This window comes from Vanellus vanellus (genome assembly GCF_965231255.1).
Source record: "Vanellus vanellus genome assembly, chromosome: 6".
NCBI classification, from domain to species: domain Eukaryota; kingdom Metazoa; phylum Chordata; class Aves; order Charadriiformes; family Charadriidae; genus Vanellus; species Vanellus vanellus.
In genome coordinates, this window is record NC_138911.1 from 21008318 (window position 1) to 21034093 (window position 25776).

Below are 25776 nucleotides of genomic sequence, written 5' to 3' on the forward strand. Positions count from 1 at the left end.
CAGGGCAGAATCCAGGACATTTAAACTCCAAAACAGTCTGCAACAACTTGAAATAGAAGAGATGTAAAAACTGGTTGTAATAAGCTTACTGTGCTTAAAAGGCACAGTGTTCCCAGAGAGGGGGCACATGGCACTAATATTTGGTCCAGATACGAGTTTGTTAAGTGCTAGGCAGTGCATTGCGATGGTGAATGTATTAAGTGTATTCCGCCTTAGTCAGACTGCCAGTCTGCCTCCTGAAGGACAGCAGTATTTCTTTCTTTTTCTCAACTATAGCATGGGGTTGGAATAGTTGTTTGGAATATCATTTCATCTGAGATGCCCTGGATGCTTTCCAGACACAAAGGGAGAAGGCTTCCTGCTCTGAAAGTCCTGGGTCACGTCTCCATTGCTGAAGTAGGTGTAATTATTACATGGATTTTGCAATCCTGACGTGAAAATCCTGATAGAGTCAGTGCAACTCCATGTGGCTGATGAAATCTCAGGTGAGGAGTGAAATAATGACACTGGCTTTTTACTTTATGTAAAAGTTTCCTTTGCTGGCATTTTTACATTTAAATGGCTATCTCAATGTAATAATTAAATCTTTCTCTTTAGCAATGAAGACACAGCCAAATAGTGCATATGGAGGGTGGAGGAAAGGGATATGGTGCACAAAGCAGGATAATCAGATCAGTGATGGCCACACATTGCTTGAGTTAGTTTTGATTTAGTATAAACAACTGCACTTTGCTCCTGCCCTCCATGATATTGCTTCCATTTGTAATGCTAATAGGCTTGTACCCTGTCTTCTGAAGAAATAAGGGTTTGGTTTTGGACAAAATTAAAATAAATTAAGAACCCTGTGGGTGCGTTTTGTCACCTGTGTTCTATAAACAGTTTTAGAATTTGTATATTTTCATTTATATGAGGGGAAAAATGACTGTATTCCTGTTTTTCTGTCAACCTTTCCAGTGTGCAGCTTTTATTTGTGGCCCTCTGATTTTGGAGATCAGCTGTGTATCTTTTGACTCCCCCAAATGGCATCTAGGAGTTTCTTTGAACTGGCACTGTGGCATTTGTGGTTTTTTTTTCCTTTTTTTTTTCCCCTTCTTTTTCTTCTGTATTTGAACCATTTGTACTGTAGCATAGCCCCAGAGTTATTTCTTTTGGCAGTTACATTCACTGAAATTGGAGCATAGAGAAGATGGAAAAACATTTAGTCACGCTTCTCTAGATGTGTTGTATATCAGGAGTCCAGGTTCTTATTTGCAATACACCTTGTCTAGGCTGCCAAAGGAATGGGAGAGTTGGGGTGGCTTAGATCATTTGTTTACAGTTTGCCACAGTAAAATGTATGCCTTTTTTTACTCTATTGAAGTTTGTTTGTAAGGTAGCTTGACGGTATAAAAAGGTAGTAAGTTTACTCTATCTGAGAAGAAACACTGATTATGGTTCTACTTAGCACATTGGGGTCTTGTCTTATCTCTGCCATGGACCACGCGTCTTGCCCATGGGCAAGACCCTTAATCCAGGTCTTCTGTGGGCTTCCTTTCATTCTTTGCCTTGTGTATCTAGACAGCAAGCTCTTCAGGTGTGAAAGTACCTCAGAATGCGTCCACATTGTGTTTTTCAGGGTGCAAATCTCAATTCTGGCTTCTAGGTGTTACCATAATATGAATGAATGATGATAGTTCATGTTGTGTAAAGCTTGTGTCGTTTTGGTTGTTTTTTTTTTTTTTTTTTTAACCCACGTAGTTCCTTTGTAGGGAATAGATTGACTTCCTTCTGGTTTTGGATGCCTTTTATGATGAACTGAAAGCTTTTTAGACATTCATTTCCTTTCTTGTTTGGGAAAGGCAGAGATGTGTTGCATTAAAACAATAATTAGGCTTGGCTGTTTATACAGGTGGGGAAACCATGGGTAGAAGAAAACTGAAGAATAAAGTCTCAGAGGGAGCTGGGAAGAAAAGAATAATACTTTTTTTTCTGCTTCAACCTGCTGCTGAAGTTGAGGTGTACCTCACTTTTCTAATACCTTTTCTACTTTGTGTTTCTGCAACGCAAGAGTATTTCACAACATTGTGGCAGCTTCTTCTGTGTATGCATTGCAAACAGTTAATTTCTTATGCTAGTAGAACGTTATTGAGACTTACATGAAAATTTCAAGAGGTAAATAAGCCTAACTTGAAAAAGAAAAGATTGCTAATAGTTTGTTGTAGCTCTACTTTAAAATATTTCGAAATCTTAAGTTTGTGACTTTGTGGATGGCTAGGTCTATGCTTAAAGCATATGAGTAAAGCAAACCTGTATTATTTCTTTTAAAGCATAAAACCACTTATGAAGTTTCTTCCCCTGAACATCACATGCACAAGACACAGCAGCACAGAGACAGTGCTCTGCAAGTCTACAACCAGACAATATTCTGGCTGCAGCTGAGCTGGGCAAAGAAGTTGCCGTAGTACTTTTTTTTTTTTTTTTTTTTTTTATTAAATCTACTTGCCTTTTTAAACCGAGATCCCTTTGACAGGATCGGCTCAAGGAAAGCAACTATGTGTACAGTCACGCAGGCAGATTTCAGGGCACCAAAACCTCTGTGAGGTAGTAGGAGACTAGGGGATAGGGAGCAACATGCAACTGGGGATGGGCAGTAATGGGGCGGGGGGGGGGGGGGAGGGAATTCAACCAGACTTAGCTTCAGGCAGAACAAAGTTCCTCTAACCCAACCCAATACAAAGGGCATATTTAAATCAAGATCCCTCCTAACACAACCTAGCCAGAGCTCTGTTTGCACAGAGTTTATGGTTTGGCCTGGAATGCTGCGTTTGTCAGGGGAGTTTGTGCTACACCCTGCGCCGCCCTGGGAGTCTGGGGAAGCCCTCCAGCTGCTCTGCCTTTTGCAGTTTCACAACTTTCCCTCAGTGCGAGTGTTACCACTTCTTTAATAATAATGTTTTTAGTCTTAGTCTTCTTTTTGGGATCTTTATCCTTGATTACATGTTACACTATCACATACATACATATCACACAATTCTGCAAACACCAGAATTCAACAGGCAGCGTGAGATTGTACAGAGCAGTAATTAGTCAGCTGCAAAAGCAACAGAACCAAAAATGTTAAACAGCTCCTATGTAACTCATCTTTTAAGGGCCCAAATTTCCATTCTCTCTCCGATTTCCTTCAGTTTTAAATAGTTATCTAGGCTCAAAACGTTTTCCAAGAAAGCAAATGAGGCATTGTGGGGCTGAATTCCAAAGCACGTTTCCCTTCTTGTACACACAAACTACCAGCCTATGAAAGTAGATACAAGGAGACTGATACAATCTGCTTTCTTTTTAATATTACCAATGCAGGTCCAAATGTGGAGAGCCTCTTTTATTCTGGAGGTTTGGAAGTGACAACTGTTTTTCTGGAAATGTCGTTAAATTCCACATTTTGGAGGGACAGATTGCACAGATGATTATTTTATGTTTCTTCAGCTAGGCTAGCGTTTGTACTTTATTGCTCTCTGTTAGGGACCCTTTGCACAATTAGATAAAGGAAGGAACAAGTTTTGCCACTTTATGATCTTCGCTGGTTTGTGATACAGCAGAATTATGAGTGAGCCACATACACCTCCAGTTTAAAGGAATTTCATGGGGAAAACATCACTCAAGCTCTTCTGTCTAGCAGTGACATACTACCAATCATAGTTTGGTACCAAGAGTCCTTGGGACTCAGTGTTGAAGTAAATTAGTCACTGGTGGAGACTTTACCAAAAGTTTTGAACCCAGGAATAAAAATGTATCAGAGTTGCAGATGCTGGCTGCCAGGTCATAATAACAGAATGTGGTCTACCCTCTAAAGCAGGAATATAATCAGTTGATGAGCAGTATTCACTTGCCTACCTTTCTCGGACAGGTCAATTCAAGCTAACCATGCACTTTGCAAGTATGTGAACTGCAACACCATTGAAGATAATGCTGGCTTTAATCTGCATTAACAGTGGAGTGCAGTCATGCCCCAAAGAGTGTAGGATCCTATTCCATTATGTCCATAAAAATTATACACCGATCACCAAAGACACATGAAATGAGTTTATCAAAACAGCGGTATTCAGTGGCATCGTGACACCTTTTTTAGTTAGCACTTCCTTTCAGACCTTGGAAGAGTTGAATCTCTGTCTCAATTTGTAATATACTATGATCATTTTAACCCAAAAATGAAGCGAGTCAGATTATTATTTTTTCAGACCTTTGGCCAACTTCTGACAAAAAATGGAAGGAAAGTTAGTGAAATCCTGAACATGCTCTCTCTTCCAGCACATCCACTATTTTTGAACAGATGTTTGAGAAAAAGCTAAATTACCAGAAGCGCCATGTCTTTGCCTCCACAATATTGAAAAACACGTAGATTTACGGAATAATAATAATAAAGAAGAGAGCAGAACATCTTCCTTCATGTAGTTCCAGCAGACACTCCAGATAACTTGCAGGATGAACACTGACCTTAGAGAGAAAAAAGGAGCCATAAGGAATGAATTTACTTCAATCAATGTTCTTGGCTAAAGCGAATCACCTTCAGCAAGGAGGGATTTACAGAGCTGGGAGCAGATTACTGTATTTATTTACTACATTAGAGGAGGCAAATTAAGTGTTATCAGTGATAAAAATACAAGCACAATATTACAGATTTCATTATCTTAAATAATCCCTTTCACCTCGTCTTCTTTTTGCTCTCCTTCCTAACAAGCTCTTCCAAAACCAAAATCTGAATATTTGTCTGGAAGACAGTCATGAGACTTGTACAAAAATCAGAAGTCCTGTCCACAAATTGGCACTAAAAACTTTTCTCAACTTCACGCCATCTAAAGCCAAGTATTGTGTGACAGGTTCCCTTTAACAAGATGGTTTTATTTGGAAAGATTCTTAACTGTTAGAAGGAAACCATGTCAGATTGTGGAACCTACATTTGAGCCTTCTACATCTGACTTGACTACACTTTTGTTCCAACAAATAACATTTGCTGGCAGCTGAATCCAGCCCATGCTATTTCTGAGTAATTTTCTGCATTTTACAAATATATTACATTTTCAAGGGTACATATCATACATTTGGTAGAGATAGAAGTAAAATGTCTTTTTCCAGCTTTCTTAAGGTTTTGCGTCTTTTGGAGTTAATGTAACATCTGGAACTGGAACTAGAAACTGGAAACAATGCAGATCAGAAACAAGTATACCTTTGTCAAGCTTGTATTTGTTCAAGTCCTGGAGAAAATTTGCAAGCCAAGTTTTCCAGATCATGTAGAACCACTATTTTATCCATTAAAAGTTTGGAACCATTGTCACTGCATAATCTACTATTATTGGCCAGACAGCTGCCTGCCAAACCAAGGAGGAATAAAATAAACTGAAAAAAAACCAACCCAGAAAGGAACTTTGCTCCCATTGGCATCTAAAAAGGAGACACTGCAGGGTTTTTTTCCATTCATGGATTGACCTGAACTGTTATTCACAACGAAGTCGAAGTCGTGTTTACATGTTCAAGGAAGTCACCCCTTTGTCTGTGTTCTTCTAAACCAGTTTATGCAGAAGTAGGACAAATCTTCAGTTTCCTCTGCAGTTTTAAAACCCTACTGAGCATAACATGGGGGTGGGGGGAAATCCATGCCTACTGCATTTAAAATAACAACAGCAAGATTATTGCCGTGTACTCTGCATCACAGAATGTGAAACATCCAAGCATGGCTTTTTCCTGCCACATCCCCCATCCCTATTTTTAAGCACTTCCTTTGCACTTACCCATTTTGGCAAAGCCCAACGGCAATACCATGTAAGAGACTACTTCAATGGCACCTCTGCTTGTTCTAAAATCAGAAAATACTTGAAATCTCAATGGACAGGCTTTTTCCAATTTTTGTGAGTACAAGCAGAGTGCCATATTAATTCTCACAAAGAAAACTGTCATGAGTCAGCTGACAGATAGCTCCAGCGTGGTTTGAATATGGTAAACACTGTTACGGATTTTAAACTAGTATCCTATGGTATTAGACAAAATAAAAGTTTGTACTTTAAAGAATCCTTAATCAAAATATGAAACCTTCTCACTGACAAGACAATGAAAGTATTCAGTATTACAGAATCAATGCAAAGAGGAGCAGTATTTGAAGAGGGTGATCTGGTAGAATGGAAATCAAATCCTCATCTGCCGAATTCTTTCCCAGTACCGCCACCCCACAGACATCCATTCCTAACTCGGCTGTCTTGGTCCAACGTAGAAACACAATCCAATGAGGAATTAATGCACAATTCACCACCTTGCAAAGAGAGGGTAACAGGTCAGACTTTGTAGCACTGTGCACATGAACACTGAACATACTCATATCAAGCTGAAGCTGTTCATTTCTTAAGTTCCACACCAGAATAGGTTGATACAAACACCCTGTCTGAGCAGGGAATAAACAAATTTGTGTTTCAGTTAAACAGCCAAGATGTATAACAGGCTGGGGAGAGAGGTAAAGTATTTGTTCTTTAGTATCAGAACAGCTATGGGTAACACAAGTCTGAGTATTTAGGAAATGCTTTGACTAGTGCTGGAGTAGCGATGCCAGTGTATTCTTATAAAAGGGCCACGGACGTGGTCTTGATGTGAATGTGCCTGCCATCAGCAACTGTGTTTTTATGATGATATCTTCTTGGTGACTTGCTGAGTGACTTGCCTCAGAACATGGTCCTCGGAGACTTGTGAACTGAGCTTCTAGCTGAGGCTGTCACCGGTGGGCTTCTGCATGAGAGATACTCTTCCCTCAGTGCAAATAATTTGTCATTAAAGTTTGCCCGCACAGTTAGATTTTTGGACCCAGGGTTACAAATTGTAAGTGCTTACAGCATCTTTCCCTGTTATGGACGGCAGCATCAGGATCATAGCTTTGTATAGCTGGAGGAGGTGAGTATCCAGCAAGTGATGGATCTGGAGAAGTTTGCTTGTTACATCTTGAGACAGCAGCTGATGTGTGAGGCCTATGACAGCCTTAATTTGTGTCACAATGTTCTTAATTTAATGTAGAGGAGGTTTGGAGGCTGGCTGTGGTGTGGGTCAGTAGATTGCCCATGTGTATGTGATGAGTCTCCCTCTGATATCCAGTTCCCCTGTTTCGATGCAGTGTCGGACTCAAACATCCCAGTGCAGACCTGTGAGGTACTTCTGCCTAGTTGTTATTAAAGAGTGGGGAAGTTTTTGCCTTCCTGTGGGGTTTATTGTCTGCATTTAGACTGGGATTTTCAGTGGACCTTGGGAGGTTTGGCCATCATCAATGAAGTTTGATGGAAGTTGTCAGTTTAACATCCCTTGGAGTTCAGTGCAGGTTCTAATCTCCAGCCGGCACTGAACTCAAAAGTTGACTTTTAAGACTGGAGGATGTTAACAGCTGTTTTCAAAGTGCTGGTTTTCAAAGCTTGTTGTTGGTGTCTGTCTGGAGCCAAAATGCCTTAATCCCCAATAGACAGTATATTTGCATTTAAGCTGTCATGTGCATTGTGATTCTTGAGTAGCAAATTACAGCAGAATCCTCAGAAGAATAAGCAAATTGTTGTGAACATTATAGTTCTGCTTTTAAGAAAATCCTATGTATATTTTAACCTCTGTAAAATGCACGGGTGAGAACCTGAGGTCAGGAAGCAGTGGGGGTTCAGACTGCAGAGATATTATCTGTTTAGCATTAGCTAGTCAGGATTGCATGAGCCTGCAGTCCTCACAACTGTTTGGCTGAACACCAGTTGTGCATTGCACAGGGAGAGATTGCCAAAAGCCAGTTTTGCAATAATGTTTAGAAATTTCCTCTTAACAAAACAGACCAGATGAAAATTGCTTTATGCTCTAGTGAATCTGTGTTCTCGTCTAAGTAAAACAGTTAAAGTGCTTGCGAGTCTTATCTAATGTGTATCTCAGCAAATTGATGTAAGTGTCCCCAAATCATGGCTCATACTCTGTTTTTTGTTTAGTTTTTCAGTGGATCTCTAAATATGTTCTGTATGCTGCTTGGTGGTCCGTGTAGTGTTGGCTGCTCACATGGACTTGGCTGTCCTCCTTTACAGCTGCTAAACTGTGTTAAAACATGATGAAATACGCTGTTCCGTGTAACCAATTTCAGTATTTGCTACAGGGGTATTAAGGACAATCTGAGAGCACCATTGCCTTGTGCACCAGGAGGGGAGTTTATGTGGCATGCTTAATGGGTGGTCTGTGGGAAAGGACAGAAGAGTTTGAGGAACCCTCCTTTAAAATAATGTGTCCATAGAAAAGTGGGTTTGAATACACATAGCTTGCTTCCAGCCTCTGCAGAGATGGAAGTGCACTAAATTGTGCACACTGAATTGGCTTTTCCGGTATGGGAAGATTTTTACTTGAAATAGGTAATATAACTAGAAACAGGACAAAAAAAATAATGAATAAGGTAAGAGTGTGCTGTTGGAGAGTTTTAAAACATTTATTGCCATCCCAGACAATCTGACCAAATCCTCAGTTTCATAATTTGTGTAAAGCAATTTTGCTGGACTTCTTCAGAGCATGCTCTTCAGAGAAATCTTTTGGTGTCTCTTGACCAAGGGAAATGAATTAATTCAGGCCAGTGGAGATGAAATGGTATATAATCAGTGCTATATTTTATTGTTACTGCTAACATTATTAAAAAACTGTAGGCTGCCAAACAAAACCAACGATCTGAAGTAAATCTCTTTCCTTCATAAAACCCTGTGATTATTGGGGGGAGCCCTACACAATCCAGAAGATATAACAAGATCTTCAAAAACTTACTGCTTGTTTATTTTAAAAAATAAGAAAGGTATCTAGCAGCTTATCTAACAGTATTTTAGCATTAGTATTTGTTAAAGCTACTAAATTCATCTGCTTCAGGCGGGCAACAGAAACAGTGATGTAAGTATTATGTTACTGGGAGAGTTTTTAAAACTGTTTTGTGTAAAACCAAGCATAAACACAAGCAACCCTACACCCTAAAAAAACAGATAGCCCTGTATGTTAGGTAGCCCTGTATGTTAGGGAGTGTTTTGATTGTCTAGAGCTTAATGATGGTGACGATACGGTTGAGTGTTTATGGTAAAGAAACAGGGGGAAGGCCAACAAGGCAGATATCATGGTGGGAGCCTGTTATAGACCACCCAACCAGGATGAAGAGGCAGATGAAATATTTTATGAGCAGCTGAGAGAAGTCTCACAATTGCTAGCACTTGTTCTTGTGAGGAACTTCAACTTACCAGATGTCTGCTGGAGATACAATACAGCAAAGACGGAACAGTCTAGGGGGTTCCTGGAGTGTGTGACACAGCCAGTGAGGGAGTGAACGAGGGGAGCACCCCACTGGACCTGTGTTTGTGAACAGAGAAGGATTTGTGGGTGATGTGATGGTTGTTGGCTGTCTTGGGCATAGCGATCATGAAATGAATCATGATGATTCTTGGAGAAGTAAGGAGGGGGGTAAGCAGAACTGTCACCTTGGACTTCTGGAGGGCAGACTTTGGGCTGTTTAAGAGACTGGTTGACTGAGTCCCTTGGGAGGCAGTCCTCAAGGGCAAAGGAGTCCAGGGAAGCTGGACATTCATCAAGAAGGAAATCTTAAAGGCACGGGAGCAGGCCTTCCCTACGTGCCGAAAGATGAGCCGGTGGCGAAGACGACCAGCCTGGCTGAACAGAGAGCTTTGGCTGGAACTCAGGAATAAAAGGAGCTGGAAGACAGGAAGCAAAATGAAGCCCTTGTAACCTAAGAGGATATGGCCTGCTACACCACTTAGACATACACAAGTCTATGTGGCAGGATGGGGTCCGCCCAAGGGTACTGAGGGAGCAGGCAGGAATACTCACCAAGCCTCTTTCGATCATTTATCAGCAACTGGGGAGGTCCCAGTTGACTGGAAATGTGATGCCTATCTACAAGAAGGGCTGGAAGGAGGATCTGGGGAACTGCAGGCCTATCAGTCTGACGTTGGTGCTGAGGAAGGTTACGAAGGAGACCACCTTGAGTGCCATCACGCAGCACATGCAGGACAGATCAGGCCCAGTCAGCATGGGTTTAGGAAGGGCAAGTCCTGCTTGACTAACCCGATCTCCTTCTATGACAAGGTGACCTGCTTAGAGGATGAGGAAAAGGTTGTGGATATTGTCTACCTAGACCTCAGTAAAGCCTTTGACACAGTTTCCTACAGCATTCTCCTGGAGAAACTGGCTGCTCATGGCTTGGATGGGTGTACTCTGGGCAAAAAACTGGCTGGATGGCCATGCCCAGAGAGTGGTGATGAATGGAGTTAAATCCAGTTGGTGGCCGGTCACAAGTGATGTTCCCCAGGGCTCAGTACTGGGGCCTGTTCTGTTTAATATCTTTATCAATGATCTGGATGCAGAGATCGAGTGCACCCTCAGTAAGTTTGCGGATGACAGCAAGTTGGGTGGGAGCGTTGATCTGCTTGAGGGTGGGATGGCAGAGGGATCTGGACAGGCCAAGGTCAGTTGTACGAAGTTCAACAAGGTCAAGTGGCGGGTCCTGCACTTGGATCACAACAACCCCTTGCAACGCTACAGGCTTGGGGAAGAGTGGCTGGAAAGCTGCCCAGCAGAAAAGAACGTGGGGGTGTTGGTTGACAGCTGGCTGAATATGAGCCAGCAGTGTGCCCAGATGGCCAAGAAGGCCAATGGCATCCTGGCCTATATCAGGAAGAGTGTGGCCAGCAGAGCTAGGGAAATGATCATTCCCTTGTACTCGGCACTGTTAAGGCCCCGCCTCGAGTATTGTGTTCATTTTTGGGCTCCTCACTACAAGAAAACCACAGAGGTGTTGGAGTGTGTCTGGAGAAGGGCAAAGAAGCTGGTGAGGGGTGTAGATCACAAGTCTTATGAGGAGTGACTGAGGGAAGTTGGGGTTGTTTAGCCTGGAGAAAAGGAGGCTGAGGGGAGACCTTATTGCTCCCTACAACTACCTGAAAGGAGGTTGTAGCGAGGTGGGAGTCGTTTTTTTTCTCCCAAGTGATAGGATGAGAGGAAACAGCCTCAAATTGTGCCAGGGGAGGTTTAGATGGGATATAGGAAGATTTCTTCACTGAAAGGGTTGTTGAGCATTGGAACAGGGAAGCGGTTGAGTCCCCATCCCTGGAGGTATTTAAAAGACATGCAGATGTGGTGCTTAGGGACATGGTTTAGTAGTGGACTTGGCAGTGCTATGTTAACGGTTGGACTTGATGATCTTAAAGGTCTTTTCTAACCGAAATGATTCTATGGTTCTATGATTCTACCCTTGTAATCAAGATTTTCAGTGAAATGGTATGGGGAGTTCAGTCCACTGAGCTTTTTTTGTTTTTCTGTCCTTGATTTCAAGACACACAGATGAAACTCCTTTGCTGAGGCAGGAATTAATTTTACAAAAGCCATACCTGAGGAATGGCTATCCAACTGCTATTAAAAATCAACCGTTGCAAGCAATTCTGCAGCTTCTGTCATGTGCTCCCTGTCACTTCTCGTAGATACATTGATGGATGAACAGCCTCCCTTTCACTGTAGCCTGATGTCAAATAGATCCCTGATATCCTGGCGGTCTGCTAGTACTCAGCAGTGGTACTCAAGATAATACTTAGCACATATGAATAAAACTGGTACCAGATATATTTCATGGTATAGGATTCTGGTGTGGATTGGATTACTTTGCACTGGTTTATGTGTGGTGTGACCATGTAAACAATTTAAAATGTAGGCTGGTAAAGAGTAGAATTTACAAAAAATTGTCTGACGTGTTGCACACAATATGGGTAAATGTGGTATATTCTTAGTTGTTTAAAATAACCCTCCTTTCTCTCCCTGAATTTCAGACCTTGATTCTAGCTAAAATCAGATAAAATGGAAATGAATCCTCCTTACTTGATAACCAAGAACACTTTCTTTTACCATTTGGAGAGGGAAATTGCTATCAAATGGATTGAGCTGTAGAGTTAGAGGAATGGGATGGAATTTGAGGAAGAGAGTATATTTTCCTCTTTCCTCTTATAAACCAGCCATCACTGAATAGCCATTCCTTCACAGCTCACTGACCCACACTCCCGATTCACAGGGAGAAGTCTTAGCCATGTCAAGAATGAAAGCTGAGCGCATCATGGAGCCTTTTGCTGGAACTGCCTTGCTCAAGCATCAGGAGGCTTCACGGCAGCCCTTTGAGATAATTAACAGCAGAAGGAAGAGTATGTTTGTAGCGGGTGGAATGATTTTTACAAATCATTGGGCTGAAGCACCTGCTCAAGTTCACTAAAGGGGTATATGTGGGAGTGAAACTGAGGAGCCCTGATTCTTTTAGTCCTGTTCTCTACAAACTGCTACCATCTACCTCTGTGTTGCAGTAAGAGTATTCTGTAATTTAGTAATTACACTGGGAATTCACCTTATCTACAATAATGTGTTTTGAGGATGAAAGCAATAGCCCTCTATTCTTTGGAGGACTGTACCTGGCAAGTTTAAACTCGGGTTGAGTATGTGCAGTTAGCACAGGAAGATCAACATTTAATCTTTCTTTTGAAGTTGGTGGTTTCAGATTCTCTGCAGCAGCAGCTGCTGGTAAAAAGGACTGGGGTCCAGAATGCAGAGCTTTGAGTATTTAAGAAACAAACTTTTTTTTTCCCCTGCTAAATACGTAACAGTTACACATAAGTTTATTTTACTCTTTTAATGCAACTGTGGGATTTGTTCATGCCATATTCCCTTCTTGCCTAGCGAGGTGTCAGACTGGGTTTTTTAGTTGTGCTTGATTTTAGGAGACAGGTGTGGCTAAACTCTTGAGTACCTTCCTTTCTCATCCATACCTGAATCTCTCTCCTTTTTCCCTTCTTTCCTGCATTTTTATGATGCCAAGTAGTGTCTGTGTGTCCTGGCATGGGAGCTTCCTGCTGCCACCAGCTGCTGTCTATCTCCACTTTAGCTAAGCCATGAAGAATGGGAATAACACCCCAAAGGGTGACATGTGGAATAACTTACTTCCCTAAATGTTTGGAAGGGGTCTAATGCTACATATCAAAGGTGTAAGCCCCCTTATGCTCCAAAAGAGTTAGAGCTGGACAAGAGGGATCACTTTGTGCTGTAGAATGGATTTCTCCGATTAATTTATGGCTGCTAGGACCCTACGTCCATGGTCCTGTTTCTGCATAGCAGCTATTTTTAAGTATAGAAAGCTGATGCATGCTTACTCCGTATCCTATCTTAGAGTTTCCAGAAGACTGTACAGCCTTGGGTGTAAAAGTTTTGACACGTTTGTTTTTTACCATCTTGTGTGCCTGCAGCAGGGGTGGGGGGGTTGTTTTTGTTCCTTGGTAATGAATGTTTTTGCGGTTTGGGACTGCTGCAAAAATTTTATGCTATTCTCTCTGTCCAGCAGTACAGATGGCTTAACCACAGAGGTCCCCTATGCATTTGTCCTGTTAAGAATTGAAATAATATTTAAAATATAAGTTGTTTCACATACTGTAATTTTGGATGGCTATTTTAGCTTGTGTGCTTATTAAAACGAGATCTTCATTTTATGCTGTGTACCAGGCTCCCAAGATTCTTGGTCACTTTGCTTAAAAGCACAGTTAAACCTTTCCATGACCTTTGGCCTAGTTAACTGGTTTAAGAATTGTTAAGTATGGTTTTTCTCCTGTGCTATACATAGGATTTGTGTGTGTTCTGCACTTCTGGTGCTTTTAAGAGTAGGAATCATGCACATGCCCCAGTATTCTCATGTCTTTGTATTTTGGCTTTAAGAGGAAGGAGAAAAAATTTGGGCATGACAACAAGTATGAAGCAGTAGTGTAAATATAACTTTTTATAACTCTCTTGCTTAGCTTGTCTTAGAACTGTTGCAGCTTTGCAGCTAACCAGCAACTGATGACAAATGCTCTGTTGATCATAATTCATGATCATCTTAATATGTACGAGTTGAGCCCTGTCAAACTGGTTTTCAGAACTATTAGTGAAACTAATAATAGCAAAGATCATATAGCGCAATTTTTAGTTGTTTGGCCCATGTCACTTTGCTGGGGCTAACGGGTGCCCTTGAAGCACTTCATAAAATTTAAGTGCTGTCGATTGGATTGTTACAATTAAAACAAAAACTGAAAGTGGCTGAATTCAGAAGCAACACACTGGCCTGTTCTGTTGGAAGGTAGTTACAGCTGGGCAGATGGCAGCAGACTTGCTGTACTTCATAGAGCTTATGTTTTTAACAGATGGATGGAAGGCAGAGGAAAAGAAAGATTATTACTGCCTTTTTATATATGGTGAAGCGCAGAGCAGTCTAAGCCTCAGTGCATTTTAAAAAAAAAAAGCTTTTTCATGTCGCTTATGAATGTGATAAGAGTTGTTGGTAAGGGAAGTAGGGTGGATGTGCTAAAACTGATACTGTTTATAGTGGTCAACCAAATGAGCTATGCATAAAGTGTCCAAATCCTCCAGTCTTACATTATGTCTGCATAAGACAGCTTTCCCAATGCAGATGGAACAATTAAAATTCATTAATTAAACAGAGACAAGGAACAGAAGATTTGCCCAAGAGCATTCAGGAGATCAAGAGCAAAGCTGGAAATTGAACCCGTGCTTGATTCCTAAACAGCTTGATCATGAGTGTTTCCTCTTTTCCAGATTATTAACTGATGAGAAGCTCTGTTTTCACACTGTTTTGCAGTAAGTCTCTGTGTAGATAGCTCCCATTATCAAGTCAAAGGTGTGTTTTCCAGTTAGCAGAAAACCACTGGAAAATCGGTGGTTTTTTGAATAGAAATAATATGTCTTTCTAGAATGAAGTATTGTTGATCCAGTACTCCATGATCCACATGAGATTGTAGAATTGCTGCAAGAAGTCTGTAACTTTCTACAGTTTAGGCTGTTATCTGTTCAGAGTTCATTTGATAATTTGTGGGATTTCAGATTCTTTTTTTGGTTTGTCAAAGGACTGTGAACTCCAGCTATGTACAGAGGTTTTACATATTGCCTATTATGGAAAAATATGAACTGTTCTAATTTAACTGAAGAAGAATACAGCTTTTTTTTTTTTTTTTTTTATTACTACATTAAAATGTTGTCCTTTCAGTTGGGTGGTAATAGACTGGATATAAACAGTTTGTCTTCCACATTCATCATTCATCCTGTTCCTGTGTGTTCTTTTCCTTTTTTTAAAATAGAAGCTGTTGTTTCCCTTTTCAAGCAATTTGCAGTTATTGGGAGCATTGCTGATCAAACTAGAGCATAACATTGTGTTCTTTCGAGAGTCTCCTAACTTTCTAATCATGGAAAACTTCTCAAGCAAGGAATATTGCCTCTTTTTCTGTAACAGATAAGCTCATTTGAATGTTAACGGCAATCAGAGTTGCTGCTAGTTTTTTTTTGGTCTCCCCCATCCCTCTCCTCAGAAACTGCTGTTAACTGGTCCTCCAGTTTGCCTTGTCAAGAGTTGTGCAGTAAAGAATTAAATGCACCAAGGATAAGAGTATACTCTGGACCTTCAAGCCCAGTTCAAGATTGAGAAGACAGCATGATTTGAAAGGAGATTGGTCTGCATGTTCTTGGAAATGAACCTTTGATTCTACATACATGTGGGATTCAAAATAAACAAACTTGCACTGTGTATTGGTGGGGTGATCTCGAATCTCTAGGATGGTTTGTCGATGGCACAGCAATCAAGGTTTTGGTCAATACCATTTTGTTTTGTTGCTTTTTTGATCTTTCTTTGTTTCTTATTCTAATGCCTTAAAAAACCTGTTGATTATAATCACATAGACTATGACTACGTCATTTGAATTGCTAAACTGTTGCGTTTAGTAATTCTATGAAACTAAATGCTATGCATCTGTCCTTCTAGAAGGGCATCTGCTTTCTTGGTTGCCTCTTTCAAATTTACTGCTTACTAACTGGGAATGTTGGAAATTCAAAAAGTTCTGTGAACTTTTCTTGAGACATCTCGGAGGTAGTATTTAGTTGAAGCTGCAGAGTTACCAGAGCTAGCTTTGCCTGCTAGTGAGCCATCACATTCTGACCTGATGTGATAAATGCAAGGCCATGGAAACAGAGCATTCAGTTGCTCTTCTGACTTTTGCATTATTTCTGAACTTGGGAGAGCATGTGTTTCTTCAGCAGCATTCCAGGCAAGAATCAGTGTTGAGAACCGGTTACCCGTTTTGATTACTGGTTTTTGATTGGTTTTGTTTTTTTTATTCCTTTCATACCAGTAATGCTCTAAAAGGGCTCTGCAACATTTTTTATAAAATTTGGACTGAATAAAGTCTGGTGGGGAGGAACAGAGAAGTGGCTTTCAAAATCAGAGTTCTGCCTTATCTCTTTTTTTTTTTTTTTTTTTTTTTTTTCCCAAAAGAAATTGAATACTTATTTCTTCTTAGAAGGGATAAACATCGGCCATTTTCAATAGTCAGTCAGTCAGTCTACATCAGTGTGTAAATGCAGGGAAATTTTAACACACTTGCAAGCAGGGCAGCATGATTTCCCCACTGGGTGTTTATAGCCAAGACAATGCAGCTGCACTTCAATCAGGACGCCTCTGAAGCACGGAAGTGACAGAGAACACAGTGGTTAATGTGTTATCTGTATGCTGTTGCCCTACTGTGTGCGTCAGTGGGGAAGAAATCTCTTGAAACGGATGGGGAGCTGGGATAATATTGATACTGATTGAATTAGACATTGTTCATGTCTGATCTTTAGTTAAGAAGCTATTGAGTTCCTCTGCTGCGATCAGACTTGGTATTTCAGGTTTCTCTTCTCTTTGTACTAGCATTAATAATGGCTTCAGCATGGAAATGTCTAGATGAAAATCTGTATATTCATAGTCCTCAAAACTTGTGTTTCGGACAGTATTTTTAAAAATTTGTACATAGACTTTATGGCTTTGATCTTTGGCTGGATATGGAGCTGGTTTTGTGAGGCAGTGTGCATAACTTGAGAAGTTCTCTGCCCCAGAAAACTTGTGACTTAAACAGAGCCCACTAACATCAAACTTTCCAAGTATTCAAATGGTTTGGTACAGTGCCACTTAAAATAGACATGGTTATGGGGAACCAATGAGTTGCAGAGAAGAAAACAAGCCCTTTGCATTCTAGACATTTTTTCTTCTGTTTTCAATAACTAACCTGTCAGGCTTTCATGATACCATTCCTAGTGTTTTTAAAGATGAGAGAGAGGAGGACTTGGCAAGTTAGGAAATTAGACAGAAGTGATACGGAGACTTCATTTCTTAACAAATAATTATCCTCAATCTGTAAAAACTTTCTTGAGTTAAATATTGTAGAAAACAAAGATATTACATTTTCAGTGAAACTTTCATGATGACAGTTGTCTGTGTCTTTGCTGTCCAAGATCCTCACTAAAACCACCAGCTGATTTAAATTTTCCTTACTGCTTTCAGCAGCATAGAAAAATAAAGCCGTCTCTTTCCTGACTTGTGGGAAAAAAAAAGGCCTTGCAGAATAACAATGAAAAGGCTGATTTTTTATGCATGTTTTTAAGTTCATATGAAGCCGAGTTGTAGATTCTAACTGAGGTCCTTGGCCTGCATATAAATACATAAGCTGTTGTCAGAGATGTACTTCACTTTGGCCCATGCAGTGGCATACATTCTCCAGTGAACATGTAGCTGGAGCCAGAGTTCACGAAAAAGGCAACAGCATGTGGCAGGGCTGCCAGGGCTGGCAGACCTGCAACTCAGACCTCGTATAAACTGTCGTCTTTTAAAAGTGCAGGAGAAATTGCATCTGAAGGACAATATCAAGAGCTAACTCTCGTATATTATATACGGTAACATGAATTTGAAACTAAAGGTATTTATATCACAGGCCATAGAAGATTAAGTAACATATCTGTTGTTGCTGCTCTGTTTTGTGTGTTGTTCCTTGAGTTGAATGGCAAGTGTTTGGACCTCTGCTGGGTGCACACAGGAAGCAGCGGTAGCAAGTGAAATGATTGTATATGAAGCTAGGAGTCAGCAGTTAAATGGTGTAGAGCTCCAGCAGCTGCCGCTTGAGTTAGAAGAACGGGGGGGAGGAGTGGGAAGGGTACTGGGGTTCAAGGTGACAAACAGCATGGGTAACTGAAAATAGTTCTTAATTTGGTGACATAAGATCCCTACCAGACTTTGGCAATTAGAGGAGGAGCTGAGGGAGCTCTATTGCTTCCATCATCTAGTGGCTTTTTCTGAAATACTGGCATTCTCCTTAGCTGCCAGTGGTGTTCACAGCTGTGGCCGGTATGGTGGCATCATTGTACTTGGCTGTTACCTTCCCAGCCATATCTGCAGATAACTATTTTTCTTGTTTACTGCTGGATGAAGTAGCAAGCCTGCACTTTTAGGAGAGAACTGAAGTGGTTAGCTCAGCCATCAGTCTGGCTGGTCTGGTTGGGAAGGAATGTTCTGCAGCAAGTCTACTTAATGTCCTCTTCTGGAAGAAGCAGTTAGGCAGAATCATGCCTTTGTCTCTCGCTTGGGTCATGCCTGCTCCCTTCATAGTGGGTCCTTCAGAGGATCTTTACAATCTCCCTCTGCTAGGGTTTTATAATATTCTATGTGGGGAGTGGAGGGAGGAACTGTAGGACTCAGAACTTCACACCTTTCTGTCTCAGAGTGTGGAGAAACAACCTCTATTGAAAGCACAGATTTGTTTTTCTCAGAGTATAATGGCAGATGAGATCTGGTATGACAGAGGAGTCATGTTGTCTATGCTAAAATCTCTGCCAGTGTTACTGCTGCTTCTGTATGTCTTACTGTCAGATCAAACTCAACAAGGTTTTTCCTCTCATGAGTCTCTCTCCACACCTTCTCCTGTTCTGTTGTGAATGCCAGTGTCATCTGCCAATGTCATTGTCCAACTGAACCTCACACATAAGAGATTTAAAACTTGTGCAGGTACTGCTGGAATATCTCTATGGCTGTTATTTTGACATGTCTTTAAGCTTCCCATCCCTCTTGCATCAATCATAAGTTAGTTCCCCTTCCAAAGCTTGTTTCCTGTCATTCAGTACTAGGAATCCAGCTTCCACCACGCACTTAGAGCTTCAAATAGAAAGAACCTTTGTCCTTTTGCTCTGGCTGCCTCTTCCAGCTAACAGCAGTCCCCAGAAGCTTCCACAACCCCCATCATCATCTTCTTTCAAACTCTTCCTTGAATTTCTCTCTTGTTGTGTTGCAGAGGAGAATACAGTTGTTTTGAATCTCTGTCACAGTCTTTGATATCTAGGAGGGCACTTGGTAGGAGCATTTCAGGGTGTTGTGTCTAGTACTGTTAGTTTCCAGCCTGCTACTAGAGGGTATGAGAACTTGCTTTCTGTGTGCTGTTACTACTTCAACTTGGTGAACCAAGCTTTTAAACCATGAAGACTTAATTTGTTCTAAACCCGGGTTTATGGATTCACAAAAGGTGTTGTTGAAGGTATTGTTGAAGGGCCTCAGTTTGAACTCTTAAATATATTGAAGATGCTATCCATATCCCATAGATACATAATTGGGCCTGCTCTTCCCTCTGTCTTTTACCCCTTTGTCTGACATGTGGAAGGAAGAGGTTTTTGGGTAGTGTGGATTTTTCTCTCATGTGAAACTTCTGTATTCCTTCTGCTGTACTGCATGCCCCACTGATCTTGGAAAAGAAATCCTCCTCTGCTGTATTCATATTCAGTGCTTTAACATCTGTAGATGCCAATGATACTAACACATTTTTGTTTTTTTCTTCTGTAGCATCTCCCTTTCTGCTTTTTGCCAATCGGCGGGATGTTCGACTTGTGGATGCTGGAGGCACAAAGCTGGAGTCCACTGTGGTGGTCAGTGGTTTAGAGGATGCTGCTGCGGTTGACTTCCAGTATTCACAAGGCATCGTTTTCTGGACAGATGTGAGTGAAGAAGCCATCAAGCAAACTTACATTAACCAAACTGGGAATGTGGTGCAGAATGTCATCATTTCTGGTCTGGTTTCCCCGGATGGCCTGGCATGTGATTGGATTGGGAAAAAACTTTATTGGACGGATTCAGAAACCAATAGGATAGAAGTAGCTAATCTCAATGGAACATCTAGAAAAGTCCTCTTCTGGCAAGACCTTGATCAGCCCAGGGCAATAGCTTTGGATCCTGCTCATGGGTAAATATTAATTTGACTTAAATGCTTAAATGTATATAGTGGTGATTTATGTTGAGTTTTTAATTCTGAAAAAGAAACATAGCCTTTTGTTCCAGTTTACATTTTCCCAAGGTATTTTTATCAAGATCCATAGCTGAACATATGTTTGAGCTTAAATATTTTGTGGCAAGAAGTGACAGCCCAGACATAGAGCCAAAAAGAAAACTACAGCTGATCTTAGGTGCCAAGTCAAATATTCAACCAGTATGATTGCCTTCTTCAATGAGTATGTTGCACTTCTGAAAAGTAATTAATTTTCCAAGCCTTTTTTATTGTTATTTTCTCAGTTATGTTGTCTGGTAAGTTAACTTTCATTTGATATGTGATGTCTATTTAATGTATCTAGTCGACAAGTTGTGTAAATCTGCATGAGTTGAAACAGTAATTCTCACTTGCTATGCTCTGGAAAACAAAATCAGGATATTCTTAAGTGGTGATGTTGAATAATCATGTTTGTGCCGGCAAGTAAAAGAATCCAAGTGAAACTGGGGACTCTCAATGCTGTAAGGTGACCAGGTTAGGAAGTAATAAGGGAGCAGGCTGGATTTGTCACTTTGAGTGCTCTTGAAAATACTTGTGTCTCTTTATGCTTCCTCCCTCCCTCCCTCTTCAATACTGCCCACCATTTCACATGTGCTGTTTGCTGTCCCTGTGCACAAATAGTACAGATGTTGTGCAGTTTGGGCCCCATATTCATTACAGTGATGACTGAGGATCTTCTGTGCTAGATGGACCCCTGGGACAAGGGGAAAAGAGAAGTGAGGTGCACTTCTCTTGTGTGCACAAATCCACCCAGGTGAGGTGATTTGCCACTAATCTGCTGCCATTCTCACAACTCTATCTCAGGGATCACTTTATTTTCCTCTTCTGTACGGTATGTGTAGGTAGTTTTCTCATTTGTAAGAAAATCTGGCGTCAACTGACATTTTCAATGAGTTTGGCCTCTTTGCAAAGGGATGCTGAGTTAATAGAAGGGCTTAGGATAAACCACAAATATAGTAGTTTGTGGCTTGTCATGCACTGGGAGATGGACAGTCTCTTGAGAAACCACCACCTTCAGGTATGTGAGAAGTGAAAATTGAAACTGAGCAACAGAGGGCAACTTGTCAGTAACTGCCACGCTACAGACTGGAACTTTGTCCGCTTGTTTTTGCAGTGGTTCCTGCATAAGTCTTCCCAGATGAGTGTGAGGAGTTATGGGTACATTTATGATTAATATGTAAAGGATGTACAAGTACTAAATGAAACTCTGTGTACCCAAAGAAACAAAGTCCTTAGTTTTGTTGATAGGTCAAATGCTGGAGCTGCCTTTACCCTTCAGATAACTGGTGGAAAGGTACAGCCGTAATCAATAAAAGGGAAAGTGGAGTGACTTTGTTGGACCAAAGGACTTTACCAGAGGGGACCTTGTCCTCTTAATCCTGACTTCATTACGGATGCCTTTAGGTGAAAGGAATTCTTCCCATAGCAAATTGCTGTGTGCAGGTATTTTTAATAAATTAGCAGGAATCCTTTGTGTATCCTGATGACAAGTAATCTATGCGGAATTAATTAACACTAAAGACTAACTTTAGATCTAGAGTTCAGTGAAATTTAAAGAGGGAATGTGCTATTAAATTGAGTATTTTGTAATGAGGTAGATCAGAGAGAGTGGAATGGCACTGTCCATGAAATAGGACAGGTTGACATCTTGTAACTGGATGCAGTTCCTTGCCTTTTGACTACTTTCTTTAAGGCAGCTTGAATATTGGTCATGGCAATACATTTAATTCCTTATTATGTGCTTTATAACTCTCCTGGTTTGAAAAACTGAAGGGATTAACTGGGGTTTTCTGGTAGTATATTCCTCCTATACTACAGGAAGTGTGAAATTATTATTTTTAGTGAAAACTGATTTGGAACAACTGGTGGAGAAAGTATTGTTGGTACAGGTCAAAAGGAGAGCTTTTTAAAAAATATTAGTGGTGATGGTGAAGTTGCAGTGCTTCTGCAAATCTAATCCTTCTTTGTGTTTGGAAGAAGGAGGGATGCAGGCATGGTTTATTTTGCGTGACTTTGAAAGGAAGTTCTTTGCAGCAATACTTTGTATACAACAGATGTGCAGCATTTCTTAAACATACACAAAATCCAGTAAGTGTAATAACAGAAGACACCATTTGATGTTAGGTATCTTACCTTGTTTTTGCCTTTCCGTACGTCTGTGGTAGCCTATTCTTTCCTTCCTGGAGGACTTGTCTACTTCTAAGTATCTTGCACTTAATTGTCCAGGGAAGGTGTGCAAGTATGAACAGTCACTGTGGAATGGGCTAGTATAAGGAACAAGATTCATTTGCCAAAAATGTAGGTGTCTGTATGTGAGTTGGTCACCTTGAGACTTCCTGGTAGTGGTCAACGAAATTGCTTGGAATGGGGAAAGAATGACAGTTCTCCTGACTTTTGCTCAGATCAGTTCCTTGGGTTACACGTGTTGCTGTCCTAAACATTAGTTCAGTCTACAGGTTGCTTTTTTTGAGCTTTATATGAAACACCTCTATTGCTTTTAGCTTGTGGCAGACATTTCTAATTGTTAGCCTGTTTGATTTTTGTATTAACCCAATGCAACAAAGCAACATAAATAAATGGCCTGTGAAAATGCATTATGAAGATACCTGTATCCTTTATAATTAACGAATTCATCCCTGCTATGGTCTATTAAAATCAACCTTCATAGAGCTGCTCTTCTGGGTAAAAGTGACAAAATCCAGTCAGTATTGCACGAGGATCCTATTGAATTAAATGCAGGTTTGCCCAACCAGCTAGTATAATTAACTTAATAAACCAAAGAAGTCATACATGGTGTATATTTTTGGAATAAAGCATTCAAATTTAATTTGCTTTTACAACCACTTCATTTCACATGGTGCTACTGAAATATTTTATAGGTGCATCTGTGAAGTAGTGATCATTACATTTGATTTAGGCACGGCAGGCTCTGGTTTTGAGCTCACCTAGAACCAGTTGTTCCTTGTTTACTGGTATTTTCTGGGGAAGGGAAGTGGATGACAGTAGGAAAAAAACTGTTTTGTACCTTTTCATTTGTCTTTTTGTTAATGAGTTCTTGTGATCAGGTGCTAATGCAGTTATTACAACTGGCAGAAGAGTAAGAATTTGTGCTAAGATAGAAGAGAACAGAGTACAGCACTTGAGTAAGTGGGTTTGTGGGTTTTCTTCCAGATCATGAAATTTGATGAAATTTAGACTAGGATTCTTAAACTGGTTGATGCAGTCTTAAAGTTGCTAGGTATTTGCTTTCAGTCTGGAAGAATTTCCGCAGATGTGATTTTGGCCTTTTAGAAGTTTCTTCTAGAGAAGTGGGGGAAAACTTAGAAAATGAGGAAGAAAACTTCATTGGGTATAGACCAGTAAGACAAATAAGCAGTTTGTAAATGCTTAGCTGATACTAGTAGTGACCAATCATGGGCTTGTCAAGAATGCTTGCTGTCAAACAAATCTGATTTCCCTGTTGACAAAATAACGTCAAGATTGGTGCAGATTGGTGACACCTTCTCTTCTCTTTTAGCTTTAGTAAGGCTGTTCTGCAGAGATGGATGAAGGACTCAATTTCATGTTCTGGTGTTTGCAGTTGGATATTATGCCCAGCATGGTGTTTACCTAATAAATAGTTTTTATTCCGTTTTGAGTGCAATTCTTCAAGACATAGACTATTTCGACAGAATAGAGAACATACTGTATATACAGTTATCATCTCCTAGGTACATTATAGGTGTAATGACCAAGCCTTAGGCTGTGCGAGATGGACTAGTTAACTTCTGGAGACTCCTTTCAAAGCCTATTTTTCTGTGATCTCTGGCTGAAATTCTAAAGTACGATTTTTTTTTTTTATGTTTTAGTAGGCTTGCTAAATAGTAAGATAGATGTATTTGGCATATTGACATTTTTAAAGAGAGCTTCATCGTTTCCATACTCAACCTACCTTCCTTCTTTAAAGCCAATGCTTATCTGAAAGTCATAACACAAAAGAGAGATGTCCTTGTCATCTCCCACAACAATCATTCAGAGCCTTTCTAAAATGTCTTTCTTTTAAAGCAAGCTGTGAGAGACTATTGCAGATGATCTGTGGGTTTCTGCTCTTCCCAGAGGTAGTGAAAATCTTTAATTGTTCTGGATTTTCTGTTGCTCTGAGACAGTATCGTAATTAACAGGCAGATGCTTAATATGTAACATGGCATTCTTTCCCATACACCTCAAAGCTTTCTTGCTGAATCCACTGTATATTCTAGGAATCAAAGGAGACAGAATATGTGATAAACCAATTATTCTTCTTCCTTGAAATTAAGGATAAACTAAGCAGACAGAGGAGAGTACAAAACATTTTTCTGCAAATTCACTGACATTTTGCTCTGAACACCTAGATCCCAGACCTCGTGTAGGCTATGTGAAGCTGAGTTTGTTTAATGGAAGACATTAGGCTAAAATTCTTAACGCTGTTTTGGAGAACATTAGCCTTTATATACATTCTTGCTAGGTGGACTGCTGATGGGGGATTTGGTAGTGTTGGTGTTTTATTAAGTTTGAGTTTGCAGCTTTTGTGTGTTTCTGTGTTTTCAGGACAGCAACTTCTAACAAAACTTAAGTTAGTGTATGTAAAGATTTTACTCAAGCCCAACTAAAGAGATAGCTCAAATTCTGTGCAACGCAGTGAAAAGAACCTAGATATCATGAACGTTGTGTGGAGAAGCAGGAATGCATTTCAGATGCAAGTGTGTTGCAAGCAAGCTTCAGTTTCATGAAAAGAATGCATAGCCAAAACAAATGAGTTAATTCTCAGTCCTGTAGGGAAGGTCTTAGATCTGAACAGCCTAGAATGTGTGTTGACAAGGGTCATTAAATCTAGCACTTCTGAATCTGAATCTCAAGGCTTGCTACCTTCAACCTGTAGTACAGGGCTCTGGTTCTGAGAAGCTGTAGTGTATTCTTAATCTTCATACCTGATTTTCACTGCTAAGTGCTAATGATGTAGTTCACATTATTAAAGCCTACAATGTATTAGAAACATCTACTTTGGTTAATATAAGCCTTGAGCTTGTTCCTAGTTGTGTGATGACCGCTGTGATATCTTCTGGAGCAAGGTTGCTGTTCAAGTTTAGGCTGTATTTTCTGTGAATTGGCTTATTCAGCAGACAGTATTGCTTGAGAAGTTTCTGCCCCCTCTTTTGCTGAAGCAGAAAGAGCTGAATCAAACCTCTGTGAAATGGTTATTTTAAAGAAAAATAAAAATTCATTGCCTCCAAAAAAAACATGCTGTCTTGTGGGTTTTTTTTGTCTGTGCCTAACGGCAGCCTTCACTTGGTGTAGTCACTGGCATTGTTGAATTGGCCATACCTGAGCTGGCATCCTAACTCTAGTGGGGTTTGAAGGAATTACGTTCGTGGAGGAGGAAAGCAAGGACCTTTGAATTGGGTTGACTGGCTGAAGAAAGGTTGCAAATCTCTTTCTACATTTCCTCCCTCATTTTAGTTCTTAAACTGTCTTTTATGACATGGTGTGGGTGTCTTAGGCAGTGGCAGTGGGCTTCGCAGAAGCCAACTTCATTTATGGAGCAGTCTTCCACTTTTGGAATAGCAGAGGCTTTGGG

General features: G+C 40.5%; 1 protein-coding gene across 3 annotated transcripts in view; it reads left to right on the plus strand.

Moving 5' to 3' along the window:
- Positions 1-25776, plus strand: part of LRP5 (LDL receptor related protein 5) — a 166906-nt gene that overhangs the window by 18280 nt on the left and 122850 nt on the right. For all 3 annotated transcript variants that reach the window (XM_082486003.1, XM_082486002.1, XM_082486001.1), the window contains exon 2: positions 19706-20102. In XM_082486003.1, the coding sequence (XP_082342129.1) occupies positions 19706-20102 (397 nt within the window). The remainder of the gene's footprint in view (positions 1-19705; positions 20103-25776) is intronic.